General features: G+C 36.8%; 2 protein-coding genes across 4 annotated transcripts in view; one reads left to right on the top strand and one right to left on the bottom strand.

Moving 5' to 3' along the window:
• RALGPS1 (Ral GEF with PH domain and SH3 binding motif 1) overlaps positions 1-21,574 on the bottom strand; it is a 50,363-nt gene that overhangs the window by 16,940 nt on the left and 11,849 nt on the right. The window contains exons 7-11 of one of the 2 annotated variants that reach the window (XM_077787939.1): positions 20,769-20,852; positions 20,189-20,278; positions 19,981-20,073; positions 19,499-19,625; positions 3,135-6,214 (exon numbers count right to left, since the gene is read on the bottom strand). In XM_077787939.1, the coding sequence (XP_077644065.1) occupies positions 6,060-6,214; positions 19,499-19,625; positions 19,981-20,073; positions 20,189-20,278; positions 20,769-20,852 (549 nt within the window). In that variant the 3' untranslated portion in view covers positions 3,135-6,059. Of the gene's footprint in view, positions 1-3,134; positions 6,215-19,498; positions 19,626-19,980; positions 20,074-20,188; positions 20,279-20,768; positions 20,853-21,574 lie in introns of those variants that run through there. The other variant, XM_077787938.1, reaches the window with a different exon arrangement.
• Positions 1,898-16,212, top strand: ANGPTL2 (angiopoietin like 2). Of its 2 annotated transcripts, XM_021543749.3 has the most exons (5): positions 1,898-2,230; positions 9,708-10,564; positions 14,330-14,523; positions 14,746-15,016; positions 15,488-16,212. In XM_021543749.3, exons 2-5 carry the CDS (start codon positions 9,757-9,759, stop codon positions 15,685-15,687), a joined length of 1,473 nt encoding a protein of 490 aa, XP_021399424.2. In that variant the 5' UTR covers positions 1,898-2,230; positions 9,708-9,756; the 3' UTR covers positions 15,688-16,212. The 2 variants fall into 2 exon arrangements, with proteins under 2 accessions (XP_021399424.2, XP_021399425.1); XM_021543750.3 differs by lacking the exon at positions 1,898-2,230 and having other exon boundaries at positions 8,985-10,564.

Here is a 21,574-nt window from a genome sequence, read left to right as displayed (position 1 = left end):
TTTAACTGCATTTGTTTAAGTGCCCTAAAATCAGTGGATGCAAGCTATATGTTGAAGAGCTTTCAAGTGGTTATGGATACTTTATAAATATGGGCTTAAATCAACAACCTCATCCTCAGGAAATATTTTTTTTCAAGAACCTTGGTGCTGCAGGGCACAACTTCAAGTTAGAAACCTGTATTTTCCTACAAAAGCAAAGAATCTAAAACTGTTAATTTTAAAATTAAAACAAAACACTCCACCCAAGCAATAATCTAGCTAGAGAGTCACCTATCTAGCTCTGCAAGTTAGGAACTGGAGAAACTGATTAGGAAACGACAACAGGAAACAAGCACTCTAATATCCTGACAAACACTCATGGCAACCCACTCCCTTTGTTCTTCCTGTTCCCACTTCCCTCCCTTGAGCAGCTCTGTCTATCCCAGGCTGAAAAAGCACATTGGGAAGGAAGGAGTGTGAATCATACATATGTTGAAAGTTTAATGGGAATATTGCTAAATCTGTCAAAGATTAACAGAATTACCACTTTCTGGTTCTATTAAAGCCAGCTTTTTCAGTATAAAACTGGTACATTGGAAAAGCTTTGGACTGCTTTAATCCCAAGCATCCAGACCATGCTCCTAACTAGCACTGAAATGGCCACTCCAGTCAGTGGTCCTCTCTCTTTAGAATAGAAAGCAATAAGCTTCTGAGTTAAAATAGAAAATAATTAACATAATATATAAGGAAGTTTGAAGGAATCACAGGCCATACATGAAAGGTACAAAAAACTTTAAAAGCCTAAGGCACATTAAATTGATAGTGTAATATAGCTAGATGTGGGATTTTTTCTGACATTCACTTTTATGATGGAAGTAATTTGCCGTTATAACGCAACTATATGTTCGTGTTTTAACTTGTACAGAACTGGTTTTAATACAGTATCTTTAAACCTCTTTATTTGTCCTCTGGTTAACTCAAGCACCCTCATATTGGTTTCCTCCAATTCTACAAAACCAAAATACCTTCAAAACTGACTGACAAATTGCAAACAAACCCATTATTACAATATGATATAGCTTTCTTATGATGTCAATGATATACAGTGACTGAAACAACCATTTGGTTTCCTAAACTGTAATTTAAAAAAAAAAAATTATGTTCCAAATTTCACTTTTAATTTTGCTAATTTCTTTAGAGGATTCCCAGCAAGTTATAAAGGCAGATTTTAAATTAATTCATTCAACAAATCTTTTTTAAAACCCAGAGCTAATAGCTAATAACCAAAAACATTCTACACACTTAGAGCTCTATAATAGCAAATTTTTTGACATTCTAGGAAAATTGTGGGAATTCCCATCATTCAAATGAGAAGTGGGCTTTAGATTAGGGGGACAAGTACGAAGCATCAATCCAAATGCACAGAGGTTCAGCCAAATAATGAATCCTCAATCTGCATTAGAACGTTTTAAGAGTTTGCTTTAATCTGGGCTTTAATCTGGTCTCTTTGATCGCCCATTATTTCGGCTTTCGAGCTGTTGCCTGACAAAGCTGACATAGGAAGTACTAAGAAAGGAGCCCCTCAGCGCTACACTGAGTGAGTGCGCTGGCTCCCGCCCGAGTCCCTGGGATGAGCATTCATCTCTGCATCCCTGAGCACGCCGTGACGAGAGCCTAAGGCAGGAAGTGCCCCCCGGCCCCGGCATTTAGGGGCCGAACCCCGTGCGAACCCACCCGCACTGCCGCTTGATCTAACAAAGCGGACCCGCGTTCCTCGCGGTCTCCCCAGCTTCCCCTTAAGCCCGGCATCAGCGCTGCCCCGCGGCGCCCCGCGGCTCCCCGCGGCCGGAGCGCGGAGCTCCGCCCGGCGGCCCCGAGCCGCGGCCCGGGGGCGGGGGCAGCCCGCCCGTCCAACCAGCGCCCGGCAGCTCGCCGCTGCTTTGCCTCTCTCCCCCTTTGCCGGCCAGGATAAGCCTGCCACAAAGAGCAGGGGTTCAAATGAGGCAGCTCCGGGCCGCCTGAAGGCACGGCCGGGAGCGCCGAGCGCCCCACGGCAACGTAGCGCTTGCGACGCGGGGCGCAGCCGGGCTGACGAACCCAGAAGGGTCTTGAGCAAGAAAACGGCAGAAGAGGAAAAGAATTGCGCCTCTCTTCCCGGCACGCGCGGGCCGCCGAGGCGATGTCGCGGCGCTCGGGCGGCGGCGGCGGCTGCTGACGGAGCGGAGCGGAGCGGAGCGGCCGGGCAGACGCGGTAAGCACGGGCACCGCCGGGGCTGCGCGGAGCCACCGGCCAGGGCAAGCTTATCAGAGCAGGTCTGCTCCCGAGATAAAGCAGCAAGCCTGCTTTTTGACTTCAAAAGAACAAAAAACACCCCCGAGCCCAAACAAAAATCTGACACATATTAACGTAAAAGCTATAAAGATAGCTGAGACATTATGTGCCAGGCAGTGAAAGCCTTAGTATTATTTTCAAGAATACGATTTTAGTTTTTAAAAAAAACTTATTTTTGCATGTAACTTTGATCTTCACACTTCCTTCAACTTTCCATCCAAGAATTTTTCTAGGACATACTATTTTCTAAAGGAATGTCTGTCTTAAAAATTATTAAACCTCCATTCAGTCTTTTTTACACTCATATCTGATTAGGGAGATACAAAACTTTCTGATACTTTAACAGTCTGAAAATATTTGAAGTATTTCACAAAAAAATTTTAAAAAGAAACTAGCATTTATGAGTACATTCATGTAGGCAGCAAAGTATTACGTCGTCTAACTGCTATTTTTCACGGGTAAAATGAGTCACGTTTATTAAAATATGAATCTCTTTAAAGGCTGTTAAGAACAATGTGCATGCACACATACGAGCACACACAGTATGAGCGCTTTCTGGTAGTGATTGGATTAAGTGAAAATAAGGTGAGGCCGCTGTTAAGGGAAGCAACAACAAAAGCAGTGCTTTCTTTCAGTAATTACATTCCACATCTATGACAGAACTTCAGTAAAGCACAAAGAACAATCCACAAACAACTGAAATTCTTGGTAATCAAGAAGAAAATTTGTACTTCTTGTAACTAAAGTTTTTGCCAAAACTTCAACAAAGTTACATGGCAACAAAAGATACATAAACTGCAGTTTCTTGCAGCAACTGGTAGTATTTCAAAACAAAAGTTCTCCAAGACCTCATGAAGACACTCTGGTTCTGATGTGTTGCTTAATCATCCATTCCCCTCATTAGAAAAAGTATTACCTTTAAAGAAAACTTAACTGGTGCTTGAGAAACTGCTAAAGAAAACGAAACTGTTTGCTCAGTTTTAAATGGGCAGAAAATCTGTCAAGAGAATGTATTCTAACACAAGTATCTTAAAGGAATTAATTGCTTAGTGCCAGTGTGGCACTTTTAACAATGGAAGTAACTGGTGGCAAAACCACAAAAATGATTCCCTCTGTAAGTTTGGAGTTAAATTTTTCAATTCAGTTTAGCATCATGTTTTCATAACTAGCACTGCATGCTACTATGTCAGCCCTTCCCTATGTATTTACTTTAAAACTTAGAGCCCAACTTTGAATTTTTTTTTCAATACATGTGGTCTACATATTACTGTGCTGTATTTTCACTGTGAATTGTTGTTTCCCTTTACAAAACAAACAAACAAACAAAAACAAAAAATCACTATCTAGGTTTTTCACAGCAATACTTTTCATCTAAAAGTTATGACATGAGTTTATTCTAAAAGAAACCCTGCAGCAGTGGAAGTCCCTCCTCTTAGAAAAAAGACTTTTGAGAGGTAAAAATTGACAGGATAAATTAACATAATTCCATGGAAGAAAACGTGTGAAGGAGTAAAACACAGAGCATGAACTCTAAGACAAGGGATAGGGAGTAGGAAAGCAAGCAAATTCAAAAAATTCATGCTCGTCTGTCTTATCACAATGCTGTTGTGAAATCCAGATCATATTACTGGCTTGGTGCCTGGAACATGTCAGCTAACTGTAAGTCCACGAACACTGGCTATCAAAGGATTCTGTAGAAGCAAAAAACCTAAGATTTGTTTTTTAAAAATGCAAAACCAAGCCTTCTGATCTTTTCATATCAGGATTTTGCATTTTCAACACCCTTGCTTCATTTGCTTTTATAATGCAATAAAAATGTAAAACTGCACTAATATAAAAATACCTTTCATTATCAAAGACAAAAGTATTAAACAGTGAAGATGTGTTGCTAGCTGTTCATGTTTCTTCTTCAGAATGCACAGCTATCAAGTTATGTCTGAATTCACAATAAAATATAGCAGTTTATCTTCTAGAGAATAAATGCTGTCATAGCTAACACTCTGCCTTCTGTGAACATGCCTTCCTTTATAAGCCTCAGTGCCTGAGGACTGCACAGAATATGGTGTATCAGAGGTACAGAGGAAAAGACAGCCCATCAAAAGTACTCCTGGCCTAGTTTTATTAAATATAACTAGCACAAAAAAGCTAATTAACAGTGGTTTAGCATAGTTGAATGAGCTCATTTGTATGTACAGTATAATTTTTTCTTCATGGTCAAAGCAACCATTTCAGAAAATATGAATGTTATGTAAAAGTGTGTGTTATCCTTTTTGTATGTGTGTTTTTCACCTATCTGAGTATTCTAAAAGGCTGATGTGTGAGAGTAATTGCAGTGCATTCAGTTCTGGCACACTGGACCTACATGAACTCTTAACAATCCACCCTCTAGACTGTAAGCCCTTCCTCAGTCAGAGCAATTTGTACAGATGGAAATAAATGCTGAGTGTTGGACCCTGCCTACCCACTCTTTAAGTAAGTGGAAGTCATCTATTAAAAAAAACTCAATCCCCCCCAAAAAAAACCCAAAACCATACACCACAAAAAGAAAACCTTACACAGAAAATGGAGTGAAATATTAAAAGAAATTAACCCCCACAATCCTGAAATTAACTTCTAAGATATGTAATACTCTGGGAGTCTTTTTAGGGAGGCTGAGTGACAATGATTATTGTAAAAACAATAGTTGCTATCCCAAAGATACAATGACTTAAATGGAAAATCCTATTTTAGCTTAACAGCTTCTGAGCATTCTGCTTAAGAGTAAGTCACAAAGGAAACCTACTGCATCACCTTGTTTACGGTAATTATCATAGCTCAGTAAACTATTAATGCCTCCTTAGTTCCTCAGCTGCAGCATAAAAGCCACTAAAAACCTTTTCTAACTTGTTAAAGTTTGCTGCTGTCTGCTTCATATACCAGATTCTCACTATCAGTTCCACAAACCAAACGGGTAGTGTTTTTTCTAGTCTTTGCAGAACACTCAACTATACTGCAATCCAAATAGCTACTCAAGCCCTCAGAAATGCTCTTCTTATAACATCTGAGTTTTAGCACAGAAAATTGCCTTCTCTGTAAAGGAGTCTCCGAGGGTATCAAAAGTGTCATGTATCATGTGTTTGAAAGCTGCCTGTCCAAGGATCAATGCATCATCATGTCACACCTATGTTTTTCTGCTTTGTTGCAGTTTACTTTACATAGAAATACAAGAGCAGCAGCAAGAAGCAATTCTGTTACTTTTACCTACTGGGATCTGTTATGTTCCTTATCTGTAGAGATAAGTCATAATAATGCAATTTAAGATACAAAACTTCTATTCTGGTATGAAATCCGGGCAATTACTTTCCCCATTTGTCTTAGTTAAGGTGTTCCACACAAGATTAACACAGATCATTATTTTGCTTTTGTACTTTTCCAAAATGCTAGACTACAGGTAATGTCTTAAGTATTAAAACCTTTCTTCCTTAAACTGACTTGTAATGTTAAGCAACACATAATAAAGTTCAGTGCTCAGCTACCATCCAGTAGTCTTCCTGCTCTAGTTTTTGCAGGACACTGAAAAGCACAGGTATAAAAATAACATAGTATAAACTCCTAGACACAAAATACCAATCACTCAATGGTTGAAAGACTCAACATTGCAAAACCACTTGAGATCCAGATGTGAGATTGTTGACACTATATACTCAGGCTTTCATATACACATTTCTTTCCAGAGTAATATGGCAAGCGTCTCTTTTATGAACAAATTTCATTCAACAAAAAATAGCCATAGCATTAAAAAGCTACTGGCAGCATTTTCATGTAAGCTTAATAATTCTATGATTATTAAGTCATATTTTTCACCTGATGGAGATAGACCTTCACTTGTACACAGAATCCCACAGGCAAAATATTTCACAAAACCTGAAAAAGACAGTTAACCAGTTTCTTTAGTAAAAATGGGATCCTCCTAGGCATGGCATCAAAACCAAAAAATAATGAAAAAAGGTATACAGGTTGGATTATCCAATATTATGCAAATCGTAAGTAGCTGAAACTTTTGCCACCCAGTCCACTGCAGAAAAGCTACTGGCAGAGGAAAAGGGGTAGGCAGCCAGAGAAACAGGAAGAACTGAGTGATCAGCAAGCAATGGCAGCAGTCAAGTACAAGGACTATCAGCGATTACTGGGCACAGGAGGAAACTGGAAGTTAAAGTCCCGGACATCAGATACAATCTTCCTCTTACCTGGAAGGAATCCTAATGTCCTAAGAATCTGCTGTTCTGCTACTCAAAGAGGAAGGTATTAAAAAAAGCATTAAAACCTTCCTTAAAATTGTTTCTCTGGCTTCCCTCCCTACTTTCTCCATTCCAGAAAGCTTTTTTTGTCCCTGAAAAATTAATCATTGAGAGTTGCTCAAATGACCATGTTGTGAACTTCATTTTAATCCAACTGCAGAAAGGAAGTAATGCCATTTATTCATGTAGTCCTTCCCACTATGCAACAAATAGGCCTCATTCTAAACACATTTTTTTTTAACCAAAAAAGTACAAATAGTAAGAGACAAAATTATGATATACAGACTGCAGGAAGGAGGACATCTGATGACAATATGATTCTTGTTTCTGTTTGTACTGGGGCATTCTCTAACCAATGTCACTTTCCTTCCACTGATTCTTCTTATAAGAACATCTGTCTTGACAAGCAGGCAAGATCAGGACAGAGAAACATTTCAGGACAGTGTAATTATGCTGATGTCATTCACTGGTGGCCTGCCATCTGCAACTACTGGTCAAACCCTAGACCAGGCTTTCTAGAGAGGGGTCACTCACATGGTCAGGCAGTGGGACTAGATGATCATTAAGATGGTATGTTATAACGAGGATGATGAACTCTTGCCCAATATTTTCTTACACAGTTCTTTAAAAAAAAATCAGGAGAAAAATCTGTTACATGCTGCTCTTTCTTCAGCTCAGAAAAGTATGGGAATGCCAAAGCCATACTCAAAACAGAGAGATGCTGATATGGGATGCTGTAACAGACAGAACTGAACTCTGAGGAAAAAAAGAGCTTCTTTTCAGTGGTCACAATAAGTAGAGTTTAGAAGGGGGAAAAAAGGATATTAAAATTCCAACAGCAAAATAAAACTATTTTATACCTATATGCAAGAGACATTTGCAAAACCAGTCATCTGTGCAGGAACACGAGGCCAGGAAAATTGCCAGGTTTTCCAAGTGTGACCTGCTGTGCAAATGCTGATTATGCAAGTTAAAGCTGTCTGGGGTGAATTTATGTTCCCTATTTTCCAGGACTCCAAATAGCATTGCTTTACGTACAGAAACCGTGTCAAACTCCAGATTATCATCTGACAAGTTTTCAAGGTTTTTGAAAAGTTCTGTACAGCACAAGTCCTTTCTACTTGCAAAATGAAAATGAGTTTATTCCAAATAAGAAACTGAGGCAAAAATATATAACCAAAAATTTTAAGAAGGATTAAGTTCTGGTTACTTTGTTTGAATCTTCTACAGAAACAACTATGGTTTATTTCACAAAAACAGAAAAATACAAGTGACAACCATCTCTCTTCTCAGTATGAATAATAAAGGACGCATATCCAGCATTATCTTGATATTAAAAAAAAAAATCTCTTAAAAGTCAGCAGCTGCCTAGAATCATAAAACAGTTTAGATTGGATGGGACCTTATCTTTGTCTTACAGAGCAAGTCTAGTTTCAACATTAGATCAGAGTGCTTATAGTTTTACCTAAAACAAAACTTAATGTATTTCCAGGAATGGAGATTCTACCACCTATTTGGGTGACTGCTTTAGTCCTCAGTCACCCTCACAATGAAGTTAATTTTTTTAATAAAACCCAGTTTTTTCCTGAGGCAATTTGTATCCACCATATATTTTCACTGTGCACTTCCAGAAATAATTTATCTTATTTCTAAACACCCATTAAGTAGTTGAACATGTCCTTCTATACCTTCTCACCTGGAGGCTACAAAAACTTCACTCTTCCTGCTGCTCTTCATTCATTATGTCTGCCAGCTCCAGCTAGACATGCTGGGTGTACTCAGCTGGACTCACTCCAGTTTCTCACAGCTGTTACTATCACCATTTCATGTAATTAAAAAAAAATATTGTATCAAACAGTAAAGTGATAGAAACTTAAATACTGAATATTATTCCATGAGAAATCTTTTACAAGCAAAGAAAAACATTATGGCAACACCACCTTGGTTAAAAAGTATGAGACTTTATACACTAAAAAATCTCCATACTGCATTTTTCATTAATTTTATTTAAGAAAACTAGGTTGCATATACACATGAGTATTAAAAATCAACAACAAAAAGGTTTTAGAAATACACAACATCAAAGTGCTGTTCAAGTAGCTGATAAGAGAGTGGTTTGTGACATGGGTATTTCTGGCAGCAGTGACAATGCTAAGCCTATGTTTCCAAGTCTACTGTTGCCTAGAGTTCAAGTATTGACTTAATTTTTGAGAGATTATGAAGGCCTCAGCTGTCCACCTTGAATATGAGTCTGCATGGAGAACTAAGATGGGGCAATTTTACCAAAGGGCAACTGTTGCAGTATGCCAGTAGACACTACCAGCTGATTTAAATCAACCATGCACTGTCACTGTCCACCAGGCACATATGCAGCTATTTTTCCCCTTTCAAGAAGGGACTCTGAATTGAGATGACTAGGCTGAGGGTAGAGACAGTGTCTCCAGTGAGAGTCACAGTAAATGTTTCAGTTGTAAATTCTACTAGTCCAGAAAAATAACAGATTTTACTGCCTATAATATCTGAGTAGTAGAGTTTTTAACTTACAGTTATTAAGGACCAATGTAAAATAAGTTTTTCCTTTTTTTTAAGCAATGGAGATTCAATACTACTGAATAAAGTAAAATTGTTACATGTCACCTAAACTGTATCTCTTGCAACGTGTATGCCATTCTAAAATACTGCAAATTAACAGTTTGATATTTTTAGAACTTTTATCAGCATTAATACATATATTGATTTGTATTACCTTTACATTTAAAGGCTGTATTTGTAATGGTAAGAAATGGAAAGTGTAATTCATATTTAAATGAAAACGCCAATCTTGGAAACTTTTGTGGTATTTGCCTGGAAGAAAGGACTCTTCAAATCCTTGTATTTACTGCTTACTTTCTTATGGTTCTTGGCAGGCTTTAGATGAACTAGCAACTAGTCACTACAGTTTTGACCAAAGAAAGATACAACTACCTCCCATGATATCCCCTTTAGTCAACACAAGTTGATGCTGGACCTCATTTGCACACATAGTTACTATGTACTATTTTCTAAGTTTTAGAATAAATGATATTTTGTAAATCCACACTGTTTTCCTACTCATCACTGTTAAATTTATTTTATAACAGATTTTACGAAGTTCTTTGCAGAAGAATATTTGACCGGACCTAGAGGATCATGATGACAACAAGATTCATCTGTTTAATACTAGTAACTGTTGTGGGAGTTACTACAAGTGAAACACAGGAATTTGAAGGCAATGACAAGGAAAAAGCCCAAGAATTCATTTATATGAATAGATATAAGCGTTCCAGTGACACACAGGACAAATGCACTTACACCTTTATTGTACCTCAGCAGAGAGTGACAGGTGCCATTTGCGTTAATTCTAAGGAGCCTGAAGTTCTGCTTGAAAACAGGGTAAATAAACAAGAATTACAGCTACTTAACAATGAACTTCTTAAACAAAAGAGACAAATAGAAACTCTCCAGCAACTGGTAGAGGTGGATGGTGGAATTGTTAATGAAGTTAAACTCTTAAGAAAAGAGAGCAGAAATATGAATTCTCGTGTCACGCAACTCTACATGCAGCTATTGCATGAAATTATCCGAAAACGTGATAATGCCTTAGAACTTTCTCAACTTGAAAATAAAATTTTGAACCAAACTGCAGATATGTTGCAGCTTGCAAACAAATACAAAGACTTAGAGCACAAGTATCAACATTTGATGTCAATTGCAAATAATCAGACAATAATAATTGCCCAGCTGGAAGAACATTGTCAAAGAATGCCATCCATAAAGCCACTGCCACAAACTCCACAACCACCAATTAAAGTGTACCAGCCTCCTACTTACAATCGCATTAATAATCAGATATCTACTAATGAGATTCAAAGTGACCAGAACTTAAAGGTTCTGCCACCTACCTTACCAACCATGCCTGCAGTTACTAGTATTCCAACTTCAACTGATAAACCATCTGGTAAGTAGTATTATTGATACATTTACATTAGTTTATGCTAATATGTAGTGGACAACATTTTAATTGTAGTATCAAAAATGCAGTCTGAATTTATTTACCTAATGAACTTTACATACATGCTGTAGTAGAAACACAGAAAGAAAAAAAAAACACCTGCGAATGTCTAAGACACTCAAAACCCACATATTTTTCTCATGCTACTTTGCTAAGACAAACCCATAATTTATATTACATGTATGAGATAAAGGATTTTCAGAAAAATCTTACCATTCAAATAATCTAAATTTTATTTACCTTTGCTCAAGACTTAAATGCTACAATTCATGACATCTGAAGGAGTTTGACACTGTGTAAACATATGAAATTATTACAAGTTTTTTGATCTAGCATCTGATAATGTGCCTGTGTAATTAAAAAAGGAGTAATTATCTGCTCTGTATGTTATATGGGGTGCTTGTGCTCTAGACAGGAGCAAAAGAAAGCAAGTGGTGGAATAGTAATGGCATATTATACAGCCCTGATTAAGAGTTTTAGGAGTTCTGCCACAAGCCTGATTTGATGATGTGAAATCACATTAGAGATCACCTGATCTATGTGATAACAAAATAACAGGTAAAGGACTCAGTTTCACCTATGGTCCCACATTTGAAAAAAAAAAAACAAACCCAAACTAGTTCAGGTATATGTTCCATACTGCTCTTCACTGTGTGGACAACACACACCTTCCTCAGAAAAAAGATAAGAGTCACAGATATCTGAACTCAGAGATAAGTGAAATAGAGTAATGCACTCAATATATTTCATGGCTATTTACAAAATATTCCAAAGGATATCAACAAACTTTTTAGGATTATCCAATAATGCAACAGCCACATGTTAAAAACCAAACAACCCCTGTACTATTTCTCCATGGAAATATAACGAAAGAAACTTAAGCAAGTAAGCACTGAATCTCTTAAGCCTAAGTCTCTAAAACACTTCACTACAAAGCAGTATTTCCACAGAATGTCAAAGATAGTGCATCAAAGCCTGCATTGTGGCATGCAAAACCTCTGCCAGAAATTTCATAATTCTGATGTACTATGTAAGGAAAAATTCTCAGAAGAAAATTAGATCTACTACAACTCCTTTGGAGCAGTAAACCATGGCCTCTCTAATAATTACATTTTTACTTCAATCTCAAAGTAGGCTCAAGCTTGGAACAGTATTCCCCTATCTTTCTGGAACTGAAATACCTTTCCCCTTTATTCCCTTACGCTCTTTGAACAAAAACTTGTTAATTGGTCCACATCTGCCTTGTGCTTTCAAGTCCTTACAGTGGAGCTGAGGATTCACTATCAAACAGCAGAACAGAAATGCTGCTTGTGGTGCACAGTACTTTTGCTGATCTATCCTCATACATTTTCCTGCTTTTGAAAAGTAAAACGCTCGCTCATTCCAAACCAGTCTGCAACCCTGTAAAACTCCCCGATCTTCACCTGAGGAAGTGCTGTTTATCCAGCAATTTTTCACATTGCTCTCCAGAGGTCCCTTTGGCAGTCCACAATTCTAAGATAGATTTCACACCTGTTTCTTCTCCCTGTATCACATCACTTAACAGAAAATGAAGTTTCATGTTTCTTCTGCACAAATTGATTATTCTCTCATTTTCTCACTTGCAGCTTTTTATTTGTTCAAGCGAGTTTCCAGTCACTGGAGTTAAGCTAATTAAGCTTTTATTTTTAGAGTATTCTCCTTCCCCTCACATTTCTTTTCAGTCAATAAACATTTAATACCTTTTCTTCATCCTCCAGAATGTTCTCCATTCACAAACCACATCTCAAACCCCTCCTTAAAATTAATGTCATAAATGATGCTTTAGTCAGATGTCTGGAGGCAACTAGAAAAAACCCATAAAGAGAAACCCATAAACAACATCCTACAGAAAAAAAACAAAACCCACCACCACAACTGCTCAGCCAGCAGGAAAAATCCACCCATACTTTATCAAGTCCTTTTCACACTATGTGTTGCGTTCTCAACCTTATCCAAAGCTCCTGGCTGTACTATACACCTGATCACAGTCATTCTGTGCAATGAAAACAGGACCAAAATATAAGAAAAATAGTAAATGTCTTCTGTTAATCTGTTGACAGTCTCTCTCAAAAATCTCTTAATCACTTTCAGAAAAAAGTAGTGTAGCACAGTACTGCTGCCGTGTGCCTTAAAAGAAACTGCAAGATTAGAATGGTGTAAATACTACACGCATCCTGCTATATGTTTTTTTACAAGGACAAGGTCAAAGCTGTTTGGCTATTTTAGAACTTCTTCAATAATGACTTCCTTTCTTATTTTCAGTAAGTGCCACTACATACACATTGTGATAAAATAAACCAGAGCAATTTAAATTATTAGTGCTCATTAACATTTTTTTCCCCACCTCTCATAATGAGCCATGCAATGGTGTAATAAGAGCATGGCATCTATAACTTAGCTGCCAGAAATCTAAACAGTTAGCCCCAAAAGAAATTGAGAAGGGGCTTTTAAGCACAGCTCCAAGTACAGTCTCTGATTATGAGTCAGGCAACAAGAACACAGCATCCACAGAACAAAGACTTGGCTTGCCTCTTTGTATACTGACTTGCTGATTAAAATAGCTAAAAATACCAAAACCTCAGTGTTTTAATTTTCGAAACACTGAGATTATTTCTATACAACTAATTTATTTCTAATACATTTGCTGAGTACTGTTAGTAGTGTTGGACAATAAATTATAAAAAACCATAGGACTGAAATAATTTAGAACAGTAATTACTCTTGATAGCAGTATATGCTCCTAGTCAGAAGATGTGACAAGCCTTACTCCTTCAGTGGGCAGGGAGAATCAATCCAGGGGCTCAAATCTCTAATCCTGAGGATTCTTGTTGACTTCACTCTTCTGCTGAGGAAGCAAAGCAGCTGGGGGAGTCTATCTGCACATATTAACACAGACTATAAATAATTTAAATCTGAATTTATAAATAATTTATTTCTGAGTATCTCAGCTACATTAAGAGAATCTATCTTGCCACTGGAGAAAATTTCTTGAAAAAACAGGAATGTAACATATCTTCAAAAAGCGTAAGCTCTTCATAGACTCTACTGAACTGAAGGAAAAAATGCATTCTCCTTTTGAAAACAAGAATGTGTTAACTGCAATTTCTGTGAATTCAAAGTATATATTAGGAGTCCTCTCATTTATATAAAGTTTTTTTTTAACATAGGGTGCTTGTGAGAGAAATCTTAATTTCTATATTATGTTGTAATTTATTAAGGTGGCAGCAGTAAGACCTACAGTCAGAATTTATGTTGTTGCTTCCACTGTTGATGCCTGCGCCAGTGACATTTCTGAGAAATTCAGCTTTTTAGATCCCCAAAGATAGAATCAAGGTCAAAATTACTGTTTTGATTTCTAAAGGAAATTCTTATTTATCTATGGAGTCATTCATATTTAGTTTCTTCAAATATATAATTGATGGTGAAAGTACCAGTACAGCAGCCTTAAAAGATTTTTTTTCCAAAATCTACCTTTACCAGTAACTCATTGTGAAATGTTACAGAAATAAAGTTACAATAAATGAATCTGTTTGAAAACACTTGGTGGATACTCATTCTTTAATAAGAGGAAAAACAAATATGCTATTCAGTGAAACCAAAGTAATATAAAAAGCTACCAACTCAAATATTGCCCTGCATTAAAGAAATGCTCTTGACAGTTTTACACAGAGCCTTTCTATTTTGACACAGGGCCCTGGAGAGACTGTCTACAAGCATTAGAAGATGGCCATGACACGAGCTCCATCTACCTTGTAAAACCAGAAAACACAAACCAGCTTATGCAGGTCTGGTGTGACCAACGGCATGACCCCGGTGGCTGGACTGTCATTCAGAGACGGTTGGATGGCTCTGTAAACTTTTTCAGGAACTGGGAGACATACAAGGTTAGGACAAGACAGCCAATTAATGTTTTCTACCCTCTAGAACTTATTGATAAAGGGTGGTTTTAGAGTCTGGCCAAGAGCCTACTTGAAAAAGAACTGTGTGTTTACCCTTCCAGAAGAGGAAGTATCTATAAAATAAGTTACTGCAGTTTTCTGCTTGAGAATACACTCAGAGTTACCACTAACACAGATACTAACATGCTTCTCTTGCTTCCTTTACAGCAAGGATTTGGTAATATAGATGGAGAATATTGGCTTGGATTAGAAAACATTTATTGGCTAACAAATCAAGGCAACTACAAACTGCTCATAACAATGGAAGACTGGTCAGGTCGAAAAGTATTTGCTGAGTATGCCAGCTTCAGACTGGAGCCAGAGAGTGAGTACTACAAGCTGAGACTAGGACGCTACAACGGCAACGCGGGAGATTCTTTCACTTGGCACAACGGCAAACAGTTCACCACACTAGACCGGGACCACGATGTATACACAGGTAGGAGGTCCCTCCCAGCTGCCTTGCCATTTTTGCCTTTACATCCCCACCTCCCCCTTCTTCATTGCTTTCTTTTGAAAATGGAAAAATACTCATGGTCATACGTAAAGAAAAAAGAAATTGTACTAACAAAGGGATTTTGTCAATTAGTACCTTATGAAATACAAACTGATGTCTCAACCCTTACATATACTAAGAACAAAACTAAAAGTTTTTACAGCAGACAAGGGTCTGTAAAATATGCTATGAAGGGTTATTTGAGGCAGTAACACCCACTGATTTTTAGGCAAGAGAAGTAACAAAAAGGATTCTATCTGTAGAACCTAACTACTTAGCTGGTTCCTGAAGAAGCCTAAGTTGACTTTGTACCACAGGATATCTACACGTTAAACATATAGTTACTAACAAAAGCCCAGAACAACCAACCAACAAAATTTTGTACTTTGCTTGAACTGGAGCTTTCTTTTACAGGTAACTGTGCTCATTACCAGAAGGGAGGATGGTGGTACAATGCATGTGCTCACTCAAATCTCAATGGAGTCTGGTATCGTGGAGGACACTACCGCAGTCGATATCAGGATGGTGTTTACTGGGCTGAATTTCGGGGAGGATCATATTCACTAAAGAAAGTTGTTATGATGATAAGACCTAACCCTAACACATTTCACTGAAATAATTCTTCTCTTGGTTTGCTTTCTTGTTCTAGAAATCACATAAAGCTATGGTTTTATTACCTGAATTTATCTTTTCAGAAATGAGGAATGTAAGATACTGTACATTTAATGGTAAGGTATGAGAGCTTGTATATTATATTTTCAAGAATCATCCCAGGAAAAAGAGCTGAAGAAAAGGAACTGTAATAACATTCAGAACACCTCTTGGTCCTATTGGAACTTGCAGTTTAGATGAAAACTGTAGATAAACTTCCTGGTTTTTATTCCCTGTAAATTAAGTCTGGATGATAAAAATATTGCCACCACATTTAAGTATTTTTGTATGTTATGTATAAATATTCTCAAATACAGGAAATATTACAAACTGTACAGCAAGAGTTTAATTATTATTATTGTTGTTATTATAAGCCATCATTTGACACAGGAATCATATCCTTTGAACTATGTAGCTTGTATATGTACATTAGTGTGATCATTATGTAATCTTTGTTAATTACCATGAATAAAGTTAGCACTATATAATTCTGTTTTGAGAGCAGATACTCAAACTGTTATTGTCCCGATAAATCTGGCCTTTTCCCTTCACTATGTACATTTAAATAATCTGGTACTATAAAAGTTCACTATTAATTCAAATATTTTAGATTAAAAACATGAATTATGTTCTTACCAAAATGAAGTAGCTACTTGCATATGGAAATGAATCCAGATTTATAATAGGTATTATGTGCTCTATAGCCAACATGTTATACTATACAACTGTTACAGTATTTTGTGCCTGACTTCAATGATTACCTTGTGTGTAGCCTCTATAATCAGAAATGACTGGATATAAATTAAAGGGTCTATCCAACTTTGCAGGCAAATGATGGATACCAGTTTATAAGCTATTTAATAGCCTTTAGATAAAAAATTATATAGAGAACTTATCAGTAACAAAAAAATTATTTTTATCATATTTCACAATTATTACTATCAAATTATTAAACAGATTTACTCATTTATATTTAGAGGTCAGTCACACTTATGAAATACAGACTGGCATAATTCTAATATTCTTCTGAAATAGGTTTCTATAACAGATTGTTAACACACCCATTACAATCAAACTACTACAAAAATACAAGTTAAAGAATGCATAAAAGAAGCAGAGTAAAAGCCTCCAGAAGTTCAACATATTTTATAGTCAGCCTGTATGACACTGAGTGTTTGTGTGTGTGTGTTCCCTTAGCACCTCATCATATCTTTACCACAGTATGATGTGTATGTAGCATGTGCTGTATATAACTAAAAGTAGGGTTTATAATATATTAGATTACCCCTGTAATATTGTAACCCTTAATAAAGTAACAAATGTTATTTTGATATGTGGAGATTTCATCTTGTTACAGTTCAGATTACTACACAATAGTCTGCCTCTGATTCAAACAAAAATTTAATGTTTAACAGGTACTTTTAAACAGTATTAGTCTCTCATATTATAGCCTGTGGTTGGAAACACAACAGTAGTTATGTTACACAAAATGTCCAACTGCACCTCTCAGAATGCAGGCAAAGCTTTACTTTACAAGAAAAGCAACACTGCCTTGTCTTTGCCATCAGCAGGGAGAGGGTCTCTCATATATGAAACAAGATACAACATATGCAGGATGATTCAAAGTCTCAAAGAGACTGGCTAAAGACCAGCAGAAATTTCAGATTCAAGCCTGTAACTCAGTTGGATTAGGAAGGAAACATGCAGATTTTTTCCCTTCATTACCCAAGTCTTTTATTAGGCTTGTAACATACATGTTCATTTCAGAAATATTTTTAATCTTGCATAAAAGTGACTTGGAGTGATTTTGTAGTAACAGTGTAGTATTAAAACATTTCTCACACAAGGCTGTGAGCTAATTCTTATAAACCAGAGTAACTGGAAAACTTCAGTGGCAGTTTTAATTTCCCAGTACATTCTCCAGCTCATTTTAAGCAATCTCAGGCTTCTACAGATGAAATAAGAACCATTCTCTCTCAATGAAGTACCTTTCTTACAGTGAGACAAGAGGTTCTACAGCACAAAACAGGATCCCCAAGAACTCTGCAAGTCCTCACACCTGCTCATTCTCAATTCAGTTGTTTTATATTCAGTACGTACTCCTAAAATAATCTATTGGTCTACTTGTTCATTTGCAAAGAATAAAGATGTTCTGTAAGTAATGTTGTCTTCCTTGAGAAGACATTTATTCATTGAAACAAGTCTCAATTGAATATTCTCTTTTGATAAGCTAAATATTCATTCAAATCTGAAATTATTTACATAGCAGTTTCAGTAACTCATACCAAGCTTTCGATACAGTTTTAAAAGTATGGCCATTAGGAAAGGTCATCAAATTCATTAAATAATAAATATTTTAGATAAGCAGTACTGATTGTTTTCCACAGCAAGGTGTACTAGGATTCATGCTGCTTGACTTATTCATAAGTGATCTGAAAATGGGAAGGAACAGAAACAAAAATCTCCTAATGATATTCACTAATTGAGAGGAGCAAAGAGAAAGGCAGACTGATTGGAACTATGGAAGGATTTAGGGGAGATAAACTGCTTGGATAGTAAAACAGAAGATGGAAATCTACGGACAGTGTTACATACAAGGGGTAAACAAATAATACCGACTTTCCATATAAAACAAGAAGAGCAAACCAGTGTCAATAAAGGCACAATCTTAGCATTACAATAAACAGTTCATGCTTGCTACTCTGTGATTGCTACTAAACTTTGAGGTACCTGAATGTCAGAAATTATTAAGTAGAGCACAAAAAGCTTCCTGAAGTAACTGTATAAAATATAACCTGCACTTCTATCTTGAATTTCGCAGGCAGTACACTTCGTGTGCACCCTCTTCCCCTAAAAAAAGGATACAGGACTGAAACGCTGCCCAGGCAAGTTGTCAAGGATGCCAAGTGGCATCTGTACAAGGCATGATCAAGTAATCCAAGGACTCTTCCTTTTGGAAGAGAGGTAATTGAAGATCTACAGTGAAGGCAACAGATAATGACTGAAGTCCATAATGTCAGGAGTAGCCTCAAGCTGTGTAAGGAACAAGGTAGGGTTTATCTAGTGAAGGTAAAAATTACCATGTTCAATTCAAGCAAAAGAATGTGGTACTGGACAGAGTTGAAGAAATCCTGCCAGCCAGGTGTTGTGCATGCAAGGTTATGTGTATTTAAAGCAAGAGTGAAAGTGTTCACAGAAGATAAGGCTACTGAGGCATTAGGGGTAAACAATACAGATAGCAATTCTGGCCCAGGAAGGCTAAGCAGAATTCTTGAGGTCTTGCTATCCAGTGTCACCAATTTAAAAACTTTTATTCTTTTTAGCTGCAGTTTAGCATCTGACTAAATCACTAATAAAGCCAGAAAGCAATTAATTATATTGGACTGTTTTGATTAACAATAACCTTTGTGCAGAAATATTTCCAGGTGAAATACTGACCAAAAAAACCAATTCATCAAATGGCTACTCTGTGTTTATCACAAAAGAAAAGGAGACAATATCAAGACGGGAAAGCATTTTAACTGTAGGTCTCCCTTTTAATACATTTTAGCATTGAATTACACATATATTTATTCAGCACCTGAGAGAAAAACTCCTTCCAAAAGTATGTAAACATATGTATAGCCCAAAAATCTCAACCTGACCTAATTTTTCCAAATATGAAATAGAGTGAACCATTCTTCTACACAGAGGGTTCTTCAGGTGCACAACATGGTACATTAGCACTCGTCTGTCAATGAGCTACAGATAAATAAGGTAATTGTTCACACTCACCTAAATATGGAATTGTAGGAACCATTTTTAAGCTTCTGATGTACTCTCGTGTCCTTTTATAATTATCTTCCTTAGATAGTAAATAGTCTAACTTCTCAAAGGTGGTCTTGTCTTTCCGATTCAAAAGCTACAGAGAAAACGAAGATCATAAAATTTTCAAAGACAAATCCACACAAAACTAACAATCAGTAACTTGATGAATTGCCCAGAGTAAAGGACAGCAGTCCAGTTAAGATCAAATTTCTCATCATCATCCAAAGCAGCACAACGCTTGAAAACATGCTACCTGTTAAAAAAAGGCCATTTAGTGTAGGTCTTAAGTTATGAAAAAACATGACCACTATTTCTGACTAATTTGTCAGTGGTTCTCATATTGCTAAAAACATAAGAGTATCTTCCTCCAGAGTTTACAATATGACAAATTCCAAAGAACCTCAGAATTCAAACAAGACAGAAAGGACAAGGTTCAAGGCAACACTTACAGCCCAAGTTTTGGTCAACCTGAAGATAGGTGCGCTTTGCAGTGCTGACACCACAGACATAAGAGAATGAAGATTGTTCAGTTCTAGAAGCTTCTGAAAAAAGGGAATAATAGCTTTTAGCACACTGGAAAGGGCTCACAGGAGTAGTGCAGAAACAAACACAAAAGAATTAAGGTTTTGAATGGTAGTGTAAGAAATCTGCACTTACTTTAGCTATCTTCACAAAGTGGCTCAATATTTCTGCCCTTATTTTTAAGGTCTGTGCTGTTAATATTTCTCGTACAACCCAAAAACTGACCTATAAAGTAAACATATACAACTTTAATTTATTATAAAAAAATGGACTTATTAGTCTATTAGATGAAATATTTGGAAACACTGGCAATGTTCCAGAAAGAAAACAGGCTAAGGAAAGAAAATATTTCTGATTCCATGAATTCACATCTGTATCACTGCAATTGCCCTGAAGCATTACCAGCATAAGAAGTAGAGAAGCGAGACAACAACAAAGTAACTGAATGAGCACCCAGAAACCCAGAAAAATATAAAAAAATTGCTAATGTTGCACCATAGCAAAACAAATCAGGAACTAATAATTAGGAACAAATGGTCTAGAGGAACAATATGAAAATGTGGACAAACCAATTGAAAACAGGAGTTGCAATTTAAAAATCTTAATCCCTGTTTGGAAAAATAGGTTTTAATTCACGTGAGTAGTTCTGTTTAACTTTATACTCAAAGACAACTGTCAAACAGTACCTGTTCATGACAGTAATCAAATTATATACCTGATTAAACCTCCTAGTAAAGGCAACAATGTTTGGAGCGAGGGTGTGTTTTTCTTTCTTATTCCATCCACAGCTGGCTAGTTCCTAGGAAACACATTTAAAAATTGCCTTAAAAACAGAAATGAGGTCTTCATAACACTAACTCTAAATCACTCTTCTGTTTTTAGAACCACAAATCTCCATTTCATTCAAAATGTTGTTCAACTTTCCAAATTTACAATACTAATTTTAGACACCTTCATATGAAAAGGCAGAGTCAGCCAAAGAGAATTCTGCCTCTGTAAAGCACTTTGTAATGCTGATACATGGAACGCACTCTAGAGATCTGCACATGCCTGTGTGAGCAGCAGGAAAAGCACTTCCAGCTCCAAACACATTTTGAATTCCCATCTCCAGGACTTTAAACTTCTGCAGATAAAAATGACAATTTGCATCTGTCAGGACACATGAACAGTCCATGTCTGGTCTTATGATACTAGAAATCACGTTTATGTGGGAAAAAAATCTCAGACACTCTACTAGGGACAGCAAAACTTACCTTTGTCAGAAAAGTGGAAGAGATCAGTAACCTAATCAGTTGCAAGAGGGCTAGTGAGTAACAATGGAAAATCCCGTGCATGGCAAAATTATCTGACTAGGTTTAAATTCAGACTGAATAATAAGGTTGATACAAGTGAGTGATTCAAAATGCTCCTGCTGATTTTTTTATAGTGCTACAATATAACTGTGTTTGAGAATTACACGTCATCTCTTTTTTTTTTCTGGCATGGAGGGATGCTGGCAGTTTCCTCAATGTGCACAGTCAC

This window comes from Lonchura striata, chromosome 22 (genome assembly GCF_046129695.1).
Source record: "Lonchura striata isolate bLonStr1 chromosome 22, bLonStr1.mat, whole genome shotgun sequence".
Classification (NCBI taxonomy): Eukaryota; Metazoa; Chordata; class Aves; order Passeriformes; family Estrildidae; genus Lonchura; species Lonchura striata.
This window is presented reverse-complemented; position numbering and strand designations above follow the sequence as displayed.

What these genes read in the sequence shown, in the direction of transcription:
- ANGPTL2 (XM_021543749.3), top strand. Translation starts at nt 9,757, where the DNA reads ATGATGACAACAAGATTCATCTGTTTAATACTAGTAACTGTTGTGGGA. An exon ending in GGAACTGGGAGACATACAAG is followed by an intron (nt 14,524 to 14,745) that starts GTTAGGACAAGA and finishes CTTCCTTTACAG; the next exon opens with CAAGGATTTGGTAATATAGA. An exon ending in GGACCACGATGTATACACAG is followed by an intron (nt 15,017 to 15,487) that starts GTAGGAGGTCCC and finishes TTTCTTTTACAG; the next exon opens with GTAACTGTGCTCATTACCAG.